The following is a 16,059-nucleotide window of genomic DNA, read 5'->3' as shown; positions in this document are numbered from 1 at the left end:
TAGTGGTAGAGAGTGTTGGGCGTAAGAACTTACCAGTTCACCATGGTTTTTCTGGTGTGCCTGCAGCTTGTACTTGTCCGCAGTGGTGTAACCGCATCCCTCAGATGAGCACCTCAGCTGAATGTTGCTGTGTTTCTGCACGACATGACGTTTGAGACAGTTCTTGGTGATGGAGGAGTAGCTGCATTGAGAGCAGTAATACAGGTGCTCCCGGGTGTGCGTCCGAATGTGCATATCATAATGGACTTGGTACCAGTATAATTTTCCTTTAATAAGGAGCAGAATGGGAAAAGAAGAGGCAGGGGAAAGTAGGATTTTGGAGGAAAATAAATAATTAAGACTAAAATGCTGGCCATACTCCTTAGGCGTGAATGAAACTACATCATAGCTAAAACAACCTAGTTGCAAAATAGGAGGCTGAAAGAGTCAAATGTAATAATTGCAAACACATCCGTCTGAAGTACTCATATTCTTCAGTTATTCACATTGTTAATGATTTTATATGTTTCACTGCTAGGTTTCTAAGCATATATACAAAAGGTATGGTATCCAAATTATTTGAAGGAGGCTTCTGACAAAATTAATTTTGGTTTATTTAGGTATTGGAAACGATAATGGCAAACTCAGCCCCTTCAGCCCTGCAAAATCTTCTTTACCATCTGGAAGGACAAGGGTAGCAAATACATGGAAAACCACTATCAATTAGCTGCAAAATAGTCTCTGTAAGAAAGGAATGAAGTGGGCAATACTTTTTCTAATACCTCAACAATACAAGACTATTGTTTCTATCATACAAGAACCTACCAACAATAATTTTGTTATGATACAAGCACACAGCAACTCATATCACGTTATGTTTTCCTTTCAAACAAGACTGCAGTCAAGAGTGTGGTGTGGGAAAAGCACAGCAGGTCAGACAGCGTCTGAGGAGCAGGAGCAGGAATGAGCTTCATTCCTGACCAAGGGCTTATGCCCAAAACCTCGGTTCTCCTGCTCCTCGGATGTTGCCTGCTGTGTTTTTTCTGCATCACACTCTCAACTCTGATCTCCAGCATCTACAGTCCTCACATTCTCGTAAATGAGACTGCAGCACAGTACAACTATTATTTAACGGGACAGTGTAGTAAGAAGGACAGACTGAACAGCTTTCATCTATTGAAAACATCTGAGTGAGCAATTGTCTGATATATTTGGTTAAGTAGGTGGAAATGTGGCAAATGGAAAAAATCCAGAACAGCTGAGAGATAATGCTCATCAGGACAAACCAAGGTTGGGAATATACAATAAACAGAAGGATCTTCAGAGGGATAGAGATCTCTGGGCATATCTACAAGTTTTTTTGCATGTGACAAATCAGGTAGATAAAGTGTTTAAAAATAGCACATTGAACACTTCATTGAGTGAAGCATTAAACACAATAACTGTGATGCAAAGCTGGAACGGTATAAAATGCTAATTAGGTGACAGGTGAAATTTATAAACAGCTTTGGCACACTGCATTACAAGAAGGAAGCTAAGGGTACAGAAGAAATTCACAGGAATGTTGTCAGAGATCGAAAATTACAGCAATGAGCATAGATTGAATAAGTTAAGGATATTTTCATTCAAACAAAGTTGAGGGGTGACCTAATTGAGGTGCACAAAATTATGACAGGCCTAGATAGAATGGATAAAAAAGATGTCTTTCTTTCAGTTACCAGAGGATACAGATTTAAGATGACTTAGATTTAGAACAGACATGAGGAAATGCATTTTCATCCAGATTGCAGTGGGTTTCTGCAATTCACTGACTGGTTTAACGGTGGAGGAGATACCCTCAATTCTAAATAGGTACCTGGATCTCTACCTGAATTGTTCTAATCTGTAAGGGCATGGACGAAGTGTTAGAAGATGGCAGTGGAATGCATAGCTGGTTGTTATTTACTATAAACTGTTTTCTTTCACTGCTTGCACAGATAAATTGGACTGAATAGTCTCTTTCCATGTCATAACATTTCTACGGTTCTACGACTTTCCCATGAATTCACTGGGATAGAGAAATGGCAAGAAATAAATATTTAAAATTTGGGGGAGAAGTGTTGGAAAAAGAACTGTCATAACATTCAAGACTATGGCCCATTTGCTGGAAAGAATGTCATTTTTAGTCAGTACAGACTCAATGAGCCAAATGGCTTCTTCTGTTCTGTGTGATTCCATGTGCTTTTACTTAAATCAAATTTAGGTAAAGTATTATTTGTGATTTACTTCCAGGGTTTGTGACTGAGGGATAAATTATTTCAATTGTCAGAACCTTATGGGGGTCTGAACAATATGGGTTATGGTGAGAAATGCGGCAGAAGTGCACAAGATGTTCAGTGAGACCTATCTCGATGTTGGGAACAACTCACTGCATCTTTTCACTGTGCTCTGGGCATCAAGGAGAGACTTTCGCTAGATGGCATTGAATTTCCTATGAAATGGAATCATTATTTTTCAACAACTTTATTAATTGCACATCTCACCTTATTAATAAGTGCTCCTACCTACAATATTAACATTGTTAGCAAACTAGATGAGAATTCTTGACATGGAAGGCAGAATGGGTGCCTGGCAACTTGCTGCTTGTTCCAAGAGACCTGCATGTTGCACGCCGGGAACCAGCATTTCACAGTATGGGCACTGGCCACATGAACCCCACAGCCACTGGCATCAGCATCAATACATGCCAGCTTCTAAGAACCTTAATGGCTTCTGCACTTCAATGCTTCACCTTGAGTCGTCAGAGCAAATATTATTGTAATACTGCAGCAAGACATTTTGCATTGAGGGACATGCACTCAGGCTGCAATTAGGAATAGCACAATGACTTAATGGTTAGCACTGCTGCCTCACAGCACCAGGATCTAGGTTCAATTCCAGCCTCAGGTGTGGCGTTTGACCATTCACCCCATGTCTATGTGGGTTTCCTCAGGGTGCTCCAGTTTCCTCCCACAGTCCAAAGATGTGCAGGTTAGGTGGATTGGCTATGCTAAATTTCCCACAGTATCCAGGGGTGTGTAGGTTAAGTGGATTAGTCAAGAGAAATGGAAGGTTATGTGAATGGGGCTGGGAGGAGGGGAGGGGGGTGAGTCTGGTTGGGTTGCTTTTCAAAGAACTGGTGTGGACCTGCTGGGCTGAATGGCTTATTTCCAGACTGTAGAGATTCTATGATTCCAAGCTATTCATTTGCGCTCTTAGTGCTCGCTGATTTTGCGCCTACCTGGACGTGAATAGCATCCATATGGTGTATTGCTTTTCTCGTGCTCTGCTTCCTCAAGAAATTCTAAGGGTTTTGAAGCTCACAAGGATCACAGGATTGCTATATTGCTGTGACATTTAGCACAGACTCAAAGCCAGGAGCTCGACAAAGTTGCCAGTCGGCCTCAGTCGAATGAAGGGAAATAGCCTTTAGGCAGGGGGTTTCAGCACAGTATGTTAAGGGCAGCCTGCAAGTGCAGGGGTTTTGACAAAGTCAGTCAGCTGCTCGGGCACTCAGAGTGAGAGTGCCCTCCCCATAAGGGGTGAGGACCTGAATATCAGACAGCATATCATCCGTCTCTACTCTTTCCATCTTATTGTGGGTTGTTATCCCCCTGGAATCATAGAGGGGCAGGTAGTAAAGGAGATGAAAATGGCTAGCACAACTGTTAATTTTGGAGTAGGTGGGGAGGTAACCCAACTTAGAGAGAAGGCAAGGCAGAAGGCATGCAAAGTTAATGCTATCAACGAATTGTGATGAATGCCTGTGAGTGAGGGAAGTACAGTCAAGAGTGAGAATGGTGGAGCATAAGTCTTGGTGAGAGACAGGTACACGAGCAGAGATAAAGTGAATGTGTTGCATCGGCGAGCAGGTGGTAACACTTATGTTCACTTACGAGTGTAGAAGGTAATTGATCTTCTTCATACATTACTGTGCATTCTTCTGGACATCCCAGACTGCACTGACTGGGTCACAACCTCAGGACAAGCTTGCATGGTTTAATGTGTGGCCTCCATTTTTAGTCCTGGGGTTACTGCGCCACTCTGTCATCAGGCCGTCCAAGACTGTGCCAGTAATGTGAGGTGCTAATTTCCTTTCACCACTATGTTCAGGGCAAATATCATGAACTGTGCGGGCCAACTCCAGGATAACAGTGTATTTAAAGATGGTCCTGCTGCCACAGATGGTGATCCATTCCAGGATATCGCAGCAGCGGCAAGCTGCTCGAGGTACAGTGAGTGGTAGGTGTAGAATCAAGCAAGAGGAGCATCTTGGGGCAAGTTAGTTAGTTAATGAGGTGAGTTTAGGAAGATACGTCAAGGGATCTCACTAGGCCTCAAAGACAGAAACCCTCTGTGAAACTTGATGAAACTGACACTTTGTCAAATTAACATAACTTTAAGCCCAATTCTCAAGATTTGACTGTATTGTTGCATGAAAGAAGCATTAAACATGACAAAAGAATGCACATATGATTTGACTGTTTGCACTGCAGAAAAGATGTGAAGCCCTTGAGAAGATGCTGAAAAGATGAATCAGAATCATTCTAGGGATCACAATTTTAGTTGCAAGATTAGGTTTGAAAGGCTGGGATTGTTCTCTTTGGAGCAAGGAGATTGAGAGAAATTTAATAAGCTTATCATAATGTGTACAGATTATGATAAGCTTAGATGAGGTGGACAAATAAAGATTTTTCTTCTTTTTGCTTATGGTACAAGAACTGGATTCACAGCTTTAAGATTTTGGGAAGGAACACAAGGAAGAACATTTTACTCAACCAGTGATAATTACCCAGAACTCACTATCCATAACGGTTGTGACAGAGGGAACAATTAATTACTTTAAAAGGAAGTGGAATGGAAAAGGAAGTAAAGTCACAGGGTTACAGAGATCAAATGCAAGGAGTGGGGCTGAATGAAATGCTATGTGGGAAGCAACTATTGACTTGATGAGCCAAAATGCCCTCTTTTGTGTCAAAAGTAACTTTATGACTGGATAGATAAACATTAACATGCAGTGGCTTGGTCAAATGGCCCACATCCATGCTGTAACTTTAAGCATAGTTCATTAATAACACAATATTGCTGCTACTATTAAATCGTTACTGACATGTTTCCGGAAAGAGTATATGTTTTAAAATTGTCAGTGAATTCAATATTGACAGTGGTGTACCGTGCCAAAGTTGAATGTTACTTACATACTGAAGGCTTTTACTAGATAAGCTGATTTTACTTACTTACTCTTGGTCTGTATCCATGTAGATTATGGCCCTTCAAGAGCATATATAAGCAATTTTTAAACGTATTGAGGTTTTCTGTGTTTCCACCCTTTCATGCAGTGAATTTCAGGTCCCAGATTTTCTGTGCAAAAAATGACTCAACTTCCCTCCAATCCCTCTGCCAAATACTTTAAATCTATTCCCCCAGTTACTAATATCTTTTGCTAAGGGAATAGGTGGCTTCCTGTCTAGTTTACCTTTACTCATCATAACTTTGTACACTTCAATTAAACCTCCTCCAAGCTTTCTATGTTCTAAAGAAAACAACAGTACTCTATCCAAATTTACATCATTCCTCAAAATCTCCAGTTCTAGCAACTTACCTTCTCAACCTTCTCTATTACAACCAGATTCTTCCTGCAATGTGGTCACAAAAGTTCTTCACATTACTCTAACTGCAGCTGAAATAGCATTTTATGCAGTTTCAGCATAATCTCCTGAACTTGGTCAGACATATGCTTCCATTAAATTCATGCTGACTATTTTTGATTAATTTGTGCTGAAAGTGGACATTTATAGTGTTCCTGGATAAGCTGTGGGAAGGTTACTGATGAAGATTGTAAGCTTATCGCCAGTTACTGTGCATAACTGAATCTGACAGAAATAAAAGTGCTCAATGACTCAGCAAACAGTGAAAAATAGGCATAGAATCATAGTCATAGAGAAGTACAGCACGGAAACAGACTCTTCGGTCCAACTCATCCATGCCGACCAGATATCCCAACCCAATCTAGTCCCACCTGCCAGCACCTGGCCCATATCCTTCCAAACCCTTCCTATTCATATATGCATCCAGATGCCTTTTATTACTAGCCGCCATCACTTCCTCTGGCATTTCATTCCATACACGTACCACCCTCTGTGTGCAAACGTTGCCCAGTAGGTCCCTTTTATATCTTTCCCCTCTCACCCTAAACCTATGCCCTCTAGTTCTGGACTCCCCCACTCCAGGGAAAAAATTTTGCCTATTTATCCTATCCATGCCCCTCATGATTTTATAAACCTCTATAAGGTCACCCCTCAGCCTCCAACATTCCAGGGAAAACAGCCCGAGCCTATTCAACCTCACCCTATAGCTCAAATCCTTCTTCCTGGCAACATGCTTGTAAATTTTTTCTGAACCCTTTCAAATTTCACAACATCTTTCCGATAGGAAGAAGACCAGAAATGTACACAATATTCCAACAGTGGTCTAATCAATGTCCTGAACAGCTGCAACATGACCTCCCAACTCCTGTACTCAATACTCTGACCAATAAAGGAAAGCATTTCAAATGCCTTCTTCACTATCATATCTACCTGTGACTCCACTTTCAAGAAGCTATGAACCTGCACTCCAAGGTCTCTTTGTTCAGCAACACTCCCTAGCACCTTACCATTAAGTGTATAAGTCCTGCTAAGATTTGCTTTCTCAAAACACAGCACCTCACATTTATCTAAATTAAACTCTAACTGCCACTTCTCAGTCCATTGGCCCATCTGATCAAGATCCCGTTGTAATCTGAGGTAACCTTCTTCGCTGTCCACTACACCTCCATCTGCAAATTTACTAACTATACCTCTTATGCTCAAATCCAAATAATTTATATAAATGATGAAAAGTAGTGCACCCAGCACCGATCCTTGTGGCAATCCAGGCCTCCAGTCTGAAAAACAACCCTCCACCACCACCCTCTGTCTTCCAACTTTGAGCCAGTTCTGCATCCAAATGGCTAGTTCTCCCTGCATTCCATGAGACCTAACCTTGCTAACTAGTGTCCTATGGAGAACCTCGTCAAATGCCTTACTGAAGTCCAAGCTCTGCCCTCATAAATCCTCTTTGTCACTTCTTCAAAAAACTCAATCAAGTTTGTGAGACATGATTTCCCATGCACAAAGCCATGTTGACTATCGCTAGTCAGTCCTTGCCTTTCCAAATACATGTACATCCTGTCTCTCAGGATTCCCTCCAACAACTTGCCCACTACCGACGTCAGGCTCACTTGTCTACAGTTCCCTGGCTTGTCCTTACCACCTTTCTTAAACAGTGGCATCACGTTAGCCAACCTCCAGTCTTCCGGCACCATCTTTCTTAACAGTGGCACCACGTTTGCCAACCTCCAGTCTTCCGGCACCTCACCTGTGACTATTGATGAAACAAATATCTCAGTAAGAGGCCCAGCAATCACTTCTCTAGCTTCCCACAAGTTCTAATGTATGCCTGATCAGGTCTTGGGGATTTATCCACTTTTATGCATTTCAAGACATCCAGCACTTTCTCTTCTGTAATATGGACATTTTTCAAGAAGTCACCATCTATTTCCCTACATTCTATATCTTTCATGTCCTTTTCCACAGTAAATACTGATGCAAAATGCACAGTAAAGCAAAATCAGAAAAATAAGTAATCTCAGCATAAAGTTTCTAAGAGGTAAAAAGGGATGGTCTGAGTTGTAACTCTTAGAGAACTTATAACTCCCCACTATGATAAGGATAGTTTGCGGAAAACAACCAAGCATTAGTAATACAACAATAGTAGTACTTTAATTTTTCCAACTCACAGAGATAAGCAGGCAGTTTTATTTTCAATTTTGAAAGAGCTGGTCATTTAAACAACTTTTTATTTGAACCCTCATAAAGGAAGATATTTTAAAATCATTTTTACATTATTATTGAATTGATTCAGCAACTGGATTGTTCTACAGAATTTATCCTTCCTCGAGAACATTTAAAACTTCTCTAAGGATTATTAAATCCCATACCACAGGATAAGGACTCTACACTAATGAAAAACAGGTCTGTTTGAATGGCTTTGCTGAACTTGGGGTTCCCACAGATGGACGTCATTTCCCATCCTCTTTCTCGCTGATCTCGACAAAAATAGAATCTGTCAGATATGGTGGGTGGGAAATTAATTACTTGTCTTCTCCAGTAACTTCTTTCAAACAAAGTATTCAGGTTATTCTCCTATTCTACTTGAAGTCTGTAGTCACACCCTCTACATTCCTCTCAGCCCAAAGAGTCACACTGAAACCTGCTATTGTTAACAGCACAGGACATAAGAAGACAAGAACCATCAAACAGGTGAACAAATAGACTATTCCGCCCTCCAATCCTGCTCTGCCATTCAATTAGGTAATAGTTAATCTGATTTTAACCTCAATATTGCATTCCTGTATATTCCGTAAGAACATAAAGCAGTAGGCCATTCAGCCCTTCAAGCTTATCCCACCATTCAATAAGGTCATGGCTGATCTGCTCCAAGAGTCAAAAATTCTTCATGCCCTCAACTCTCCGATGTCCCAAATATCTATTTCCCTCAAATGCCTGATATTCTTTTTAAGTAAAGGACAACACCTGTAAATAGGAATACCAAAAAAGTAGATGTTCGCTCAACGGTTTTAATCCCTTTCCCTTGGAAAATATGTTGAAACTATCTATGGATCATCCATGTAGCCCGTGATCAGAACATATTTGTGGGCAATGGTGAACACATTTCCACATGCTGGTATTCCACAGCATTTAATATCCAGTACCATTATGCTTTGACATGGGTTTCAAGCGAGAAGTTTGTTTACTACTGCTGCATTTATCTTCACCGAAATATCTATTGAACCAACTGACATATAATCTAATGAAATAGGAGTGCTATACGAAATGAACTAGATATTAAATTGCTTTATAAAGATTGATTATTCAAAAATAATCAGTCCTCCATTCTACTACAGATCTAATGATCCTGACAATGAAGAATAAATCATTTGTGTAGAGCATAGCAAGACAATGTTAAGCAGAGAAATGTGAAAAGGAAATGATGGAAAGTTGAATATGCTGTAATGGTGCCACCTGATGGTCAATTGGAACCTGCAGATTTCTTCTAGGTCAGTTTAAATAATTTTTGTTATAGACTTGGTACGAAAATGTCTAAAGCTGCTGGAGTTATTTGGATTGGATTTTGGGACATCTTGCAAGGAGGTCAGGTGCACATTGAACAAATTAATCAGCCTCTGTGATTAGAGTCATATGTGGTCCAACTTGTCCATGCTGACCAGGTATCTCAAATTAATCTAGTCCCATTTGGAAGGTGGCTAATTGAATGTTTTAAACCTGAAATAGATTCTCCAAATTAAACCTTCATAGGATTCTAATTAAGCATTTCATTTCTTTGGACTATGTGGAACAGGGTAATATGGTGGGACAGTGGTTAGCACTGCTGCCTCACAGCGCGAGAGACCCAGCTTCAATTCCAGTCTTAGGTGACTGGCTGTGTTGAGTTTGCATATTCAATCAGTGTCTGTGTGGGTTGCCTCCCACCGTCAAAAGATTTGCGGGTTAGGTGGATTGGCTACTCTTAAAAGTAAAACCCTGCAGTGTCCTGGGATATGCAGTTTAGGTGTATTAGACATGTCTAAAAACTCCGTGCAGAGTTATGGGATGAGGTGGGTCTTGGTAGGATGCTCTTTGGAGGTGAAACTTTATTGCTGGAACAGCACAGCAGGTCAGGCAGCATCTAGGGAACAGAAGATTCGACGTTTCGGGCACATGCCCTTCTTCAGGAAGGTCAATGCTCTTTGGAGGGTCAATGCAGCCTTAATGGGCCGAATTGCCTCTTTCTGCACTGTAGGGTTTCTATGATTCCTTTTTCCAACCCTCCTTCCACAATTCTTTTTCCAGTACATTAATAACTGTAGTTGTGCTGCTTCATGTTCTTGTCCAAAAATGGAAAAAATTAATCAATCACTTATACTTCCAATTTCCTTTTCTCACTTTTGCATGGCCCATACTTCCTTTTCATTCCTCAACTTCTTCTTCATTTCTATAAATGAATTATCTAGTGATACTCATTCCAAACACTGTACTCCCACAGGTTCCTTAAACTATTCTTCCACATATCCTGCTTCCTTTGAGTCAGTTCTTTTCTCCCAGGTTGTCAATCTCTGCTTCATCTTTTCTGATGATGATCCCTTCTACAATGGCACTTACAATTTTTTTTTTCCTAAACTGAGGACTTCAACCACCTGATTGTGGTTGACAGGGCTCTCAAGTGTGTACAACCCATTTCATCTCTTCAGGTTTTCCTTATTTTCACCCCATGAGCTTCCGTATTCAAAGGACTGTCCTCCACTATTTCTGTCACCTCCAACATAATGCCACTGTCAAACACATAATTCCTTCCCCATCCCCAGCATTTTCAAAGGACCATTTCCGTTGTGATAACTCAGTGCTCTTCTCAAAGCATTTGAGATGATAGAGGCATGAGGGATATTTCCCCAGGTTTGGGGGGTGTTAGACTAGAAACTGGAGACATAGTCTCACGAAAAGTAGGCCAGTTATGATCAAAATGAGGAGGAATTTCTTCACTTGGAAGCTGACAAATCTTTGGAAGTCTGTACCTCAAAGGATTGTGAAGGCTCAGTCATTGAGTATGTTCAATGGAAAAATGAATAGATTTATACTTTAAAGATATCAAGGGATATAGGGATAATGTGGAGGAAAAAAGCACCTATGTTCCAGTGGGCAGTGCCCTAGACACAACCATCTTCACCTTTTTTTATCAATGACCTTCCCTCTATCACAAAGTCAGAAGTAGGGATGATCACCAATAATTGCACAATATTTAGCACCACTTGCAACTCCTCAGATACTGAATCAGTCCATGTCTAAATGCAGTCAAGATTAGAGTGGTGCTGGAAAAGCACAGCAGGTTAGGCAGAAACCAAGGAGCAGGAAAATCAACATTTCGGGCAAAAGCCCTCCATCAGGAATGAGACTGGAAGCCTCCGGGGTGGAGAGATAAATGGGAGGGAGGTGAGTCTAGGGAGAAGGTAGCCAAGAGTACAATAGGTGGATGGAAGTGGGGGTGAAGGTGAAAAGTCAGACAGGAGGGAAAGAAGATTGATGGGAGGGCATCTTCAACCACGTGGGAGGAGAAGTTGTGGTCTTTAAAGAAGGAGTCCATCTAGTGTGTTCTGTGGTGGAACTGCTTCTCCTGGGAGCAGATGTGGTAGACGTGGAGGAATTGGGAATAAGGGATAGCATTTTTGCAGGAGGTAGGATTGGAGGAGGTGCAATCCAGGTAGCTGTGGGAGTCGGTGGGTTTGTAAAAAAATGTCCATGTTGAGTCGGTCATCATTGATGGAGATGGAGAGGTCCAGGAAGGGGAGGGAAGTGTTAGAGATTGTTCAGGTGAATTTAAGGTCGGGGTGGAATGCGTTGGTGAAATTGATGAACTGTTCAACCGCCCTTGAACCCCACCCCTCCAACCGCAACGAGGACAGAACCCCCTGGTCCTCACCTTTCACCCCACTAATCTCTGCATAAATCGCGTCATCCGCCGGCATTTCCACCACCTCCAAATGGACTCCACCACCAGGAATATATTTCCCTCTCCAGTCCTTTCCGCTTTCCACAAAGACCGTTCCCTCTGCGACTACTTGGTCAAGTCTACGCCTTCCAAACAACTCACCCTGCCCTCCCGGCACCTTCTCCTGCCACTGCAGGAATTGCAAAACCTGCACGCACACCTCCCCCCTCACCTCCATCCAAGGCCCCAAAGGAGCCGTCTACATCCATCAAAGTTTCACCTGCACTTCGACACGTCATTTATTGTATCTGTTGCTCCCAATGCGGTCTCCTCTACACTGGGGAGACCGGATGCATTCTCACAGAGCGCTTCAGAGAACATCACCAATCAACGCCACTGCCCTGTGGCCGAACATTTCAACTCCCCCCTCCCACTCTGCTGAGAACGTGCAGATCGTGGGCCTCCTCCACTGCCACTCCCTCACCATCTGACGACTGGAGGAAGAACGCATCATCTTTGGCCTCGGGACCCTTCAACCCAATGGCATCGATGTAGACTTCACCAGTTTCCTCATTTCCCCTCCCCCCACTTTACCCCAGTTCCAACCTTCCAGCTCAGCACCATCCTCATGACCCATCTCACCTGTCAATCTTCCTTCCCACATCTGCTCCACCCTCCTCTCTGACCTATCACCTTCATCTTCACCTCCATCCACCTATTGCACTCTCAGCTACCTTCTCCCCAGTCCCACCTCCCTCCCATTTATCTCTCCACCTCCAAGGCTCCCAGCCACATTCCTGATGAAGGGCTTTTGCCCGAAACATCTCTTTTCCTGCTCATTGGATGCTGCCTGACCTGCTGTGCTTTTCCAGCACCACTCTAATCTTGACTCTAATCTCCAGAATCTGCAGTACCCGCTTCGGCCATATCTAAATGCAGCAAGACCTGGCCAATATCCAGGTTTGGGCTGAAAAGCGGGAAATAACATTCTCACAACATGAATGCCAGGCAATGACCATCTCCAACAAGAGAGAATCTGACCATTGTCAAAAAAACAATCAATAGCATTACCATCACCGAATTTGACACTTCAACATCCTTGTATTTACCACTGACCTGAAACTGAGTAGGACTAAGCATATAAGTACAGTAGTTATAAGAGCAGGTCAGAGGCTAAGAATACTGCAGTGAATAACTCACCTGCTGACTTCCCAAAGCCTGTTGATCATCTACAAGGCACAAATCATATTCTCATAGAGTAATAGAAATCTATAGCAAAGAAAAAAGACCCTTTGGCCCATCAAGTCTGCACCAGTCAAAACTGAATACTGAACCATTCTAATTTCATTTTCCACACTTAGTCCATACCCTTATAACCCTTGGCATCACTAGTTTTTCAAGAGCTACTACGCTTGGGCAATGTACATTTGCCCAAACAGTATCACCCTCATTCAATAAGTTTTATAAAGTCCGACCATGATCTAGTTAAACATGGAGCAGAATTGAGGGCTACTCCCACTTTTATTTCCCATGTTTCTTTATTCTGTCACCCTTACATCTCATCTTCTTTATCTTGCATTTTCCCAAGCAATTCAGTGAAGCGTAACACCTCCTTTACCTTCTCTGTCCTCACTGTCCAAGCTCACAAATACTCCCTCCAGGTATAACAGTGATTACTTGTTTTTCTTTCAATTTTAGTCTATTTTATATTCGGCTTGCAATGTGGTCTCCTGTACACCGAGGAGATCAAATGCAATCTGAGTCACTGCAATGCAGCACCCCTCCATCTAGTCCTCAAACTTAACTCTGACATTCGGTCAGTTGCCATTTCAATTCAACATCTTGCTCACATGCTCACATTTCCATCCTCAGCCTATTGCAGTGTTCCAGTGTAGCTCAACCTCAGGTGACAAAAACACTTCATCTTCTGGTTAGGCTTTAGACTTTAGAATCTTATGGACTTAACATCAAGTTCAGATCATGAACACTGTCATCAATTTTGATTTTATTTGCCAAGGATCACTTTTTATTTTGTTTGCACGTTTTAGTATTCAGACAGTATTGACTTTAATTCTACTGCTAACATCTACTCTGCACCAATGTCTTGTTTCTTTACCGCCACCATTGCCAACACTCCTTTTGCCTGTTCCATTCCATGATTGTTTTGATATTTAATCTCCAGCACCGCTCTGATCCATCCCTGACTCTCTCTTTTGTTCCATCTGACCTCTGCCCACTTTATTCAACAGCATAAAATCCATCATATTTCAACTTCTCTTTAGTTCCAAAGAGTGTACTTGCACTTTCTAGACTTGCTGCATTTTTCAGCACTTCATTTTTACTTCAGATCTCCATGGTATTTTACTTTTATATTATGTAGATTCTTTTTCATCAAGGGAGTCAAAAGGTATTGGAGGTAGACAGGAAAGTGCAGGCCACAATCAGATTGAATTACAAGCAGGCTCAAGATGCCAAATGGCTTATTCCTGCTTTAATCTGTACCTTTATACATGGACAAATTCCTATCTTGTACGTTATGTCAAGTCTGTTGCCTACATTTTAAATTTTTCTTCCAAATTCGTTAAATCCAAGGGTTTAAATGCAGTGCCAATCTGTAGATATGTAAGGAACAAAAGCACTCCATGCTGCAACACAAGGAGCTTGCACTTGACCTGAGGTGCATCTAACTTGAGTGGTTAATGCTGACACTGCGTGCAAAAGCAAAAACATTTGTCTTGCATGGACAGATCTCACATTTTGCAAAATTCAAAATATTTTGTTAGGATTATATAGCTCTTTTAAAATAACCATGAATTAGAAGAGGGACCAATTTCTGGGTTAAAAAGAATTTGAAATGTGACTTTTTGGAACTGAAATCAAAAAGTCAAAATGTACGATGGTTCACTCGCTGTTTATGAGAAGTCAGATTAATTTGTAAGTTCAAGATTTGGAGAGAGGTAAGAGCTAGATTTCATGCCTTCGCTTGATGGACAAACTTGGTTTGGAATAGATGGGGTCCATATGTTGAAGGTTGCCTAGTGCAGTGATCGGAACAAGGACCAGGTGAACCTCATTGAGCATGGGATCCCTGATTGGCCCAGATTAACAGCCACAATCAGGGAATCTTAGCTGACAGACATAAACAGGAGATAACTGGAAGGGGCATGGGGTGGACCGAGAACCGGAAGGTGGGTAGGGGCGAGCTGCCTTAGAGTGGTCGGAAGGTGGGAGGGGCGGGGGCTTGCTGAGTCTGTATTGTCTGCACTTTTGTATGTAACAGTATTGTCTAATGTACAATTGTCATTGCTGTTGTCTCTTTATATCTTTGTGAAACTGGGATTTGAGGTTTGTCCTCATGTCCCTGTAAACTGTTTGAATGGTAGGGTTTGGGGCCTGGCTTTGCTGCTCCTCTCCCTTGTAAAATTGCTGTCTCTTGTATGCAGCTGTAAATGTAACTGTTTGTTGTAAATTGTTTTTGTAATTTGTTTAATAAAATTTTAAAAAAACAGGAGATTCATAGAGTCTCCTCTCTTTTGGGACTGGCTCTGAGCTGGCTGGTCAGAGCCCATGTACTGTGCACATGTAAATAAAGGATGACTTGGTGATGGGATACTGGCCTCTGTTTTTTGATCTAGCAACATTCTTCTGGAGTTAGTTGCAGTTTTCTAGAATCTCTGGGTCTGTCTGGGGTAAAAGAGATCTTGCAAAAGGAAGCTGGAATCAGCTTCTCTCTCTTTCTTAAAAAGAGAAAAAAAATCTCAAAGCAGGCACAGATGAAAATAATCCCCTACATGGTGGAATACTATTAAATATCAGATAACTCATTGGTCTCTGAAAAGTTTTCCTTTTATTCTTTGAGTTTGAACCTCTAGCCCAGTGGGGTGTTTTACCCTCTTGTCTGTTTCAAGAGGATAATCTCTGTAGAGTTATTATGAACAAACCCACCGACTCCTACAGCTACATGGATTACACCTCTTCCCACCCTACCTCCTGCAAAAATGTCATCCTGTATTCCCAATTCCTCCGCCATACCTGCTCCCAGGAGGACCAGTTCCACCACAGAACACACCAGATGACCTCCTTCTTTAGGGACCGCAATTTCTCTTCCCAGGTGGTTAAAGATGCCCTCCAACGCATCTCGTCCACAACGCATCTCCGCCCTCAGACCCTACCCCTCCAACCGTAACAAGGACAGAAAGCCCCTGGTGCTCACCTTCCACCCTACCAACCTTCGCATAAACAAAATCATTCGCCGACATTTCTGCCACCTCCAAACGGATCTCACCACCAGGGATATATTTCCTTCCCCACCCCTTTCCGCCTTCTGCCAAGACCGTTCCCTCCGTGACTACCTGGTCAGGTCCACACCCCCCCACCCCCACAACCTACCCTCCCGTCCTGGCACTTTCCCTTGCCACCGCAGGAATTGCAAAACCTGCGTCCATACCTCCTCCCTCACCTCCATCCAAGGCCCTAAAGAAGCCTTCCACATCCAAAGTT

General features: G+C 42.2%; 1 protein-coding gene across 5 annotated transcripts in view; it reads right to left on the bottom strand.

Moving 5' to 3' along the window:
- Positions 1–16,059, bottom strand: part of LOC122548908 (zinc finger protein ZFAT-like) — a 139,493-nt gene that overhangs the window by 73,922 nt on the left and 49,512 nt on the right. For all 5 annotated transcript variants that reach the window (XM_043687870.1, XM_043687868.1, XM_043687867.1 and 2 more), the window contains one exon: positions 34–266. In XM_043687870.1, the coding sequence (XP_043543805.1) occupies positions 34–266 (233 nt within the window). The remainder of the gene's footprint in view (positions 1–33; positions 267–16,059) is intronic.

The sequence above is a fragment of the Chiloscyllium plagiosum genome, chromosome 4, assembly GCF_004010195.1.
Source record: "Chiloscyllium plagiosum isolate BGI_BamShark_2017 chromosome 4, ASM401019v2, whole genome shotgun sequence".
Taxonomy (NCBI): domain Eukaryota; kingdom Metazoa; phylum Chordata; class Chondrichthyes; order Orectolobiformes; family Hemiscylliidae; genus Chiloscyllium; species Chiloscyllium plagiosum.
This window is presented reverse-complemented; position numbering and strand designations above follow the sequence as displayed.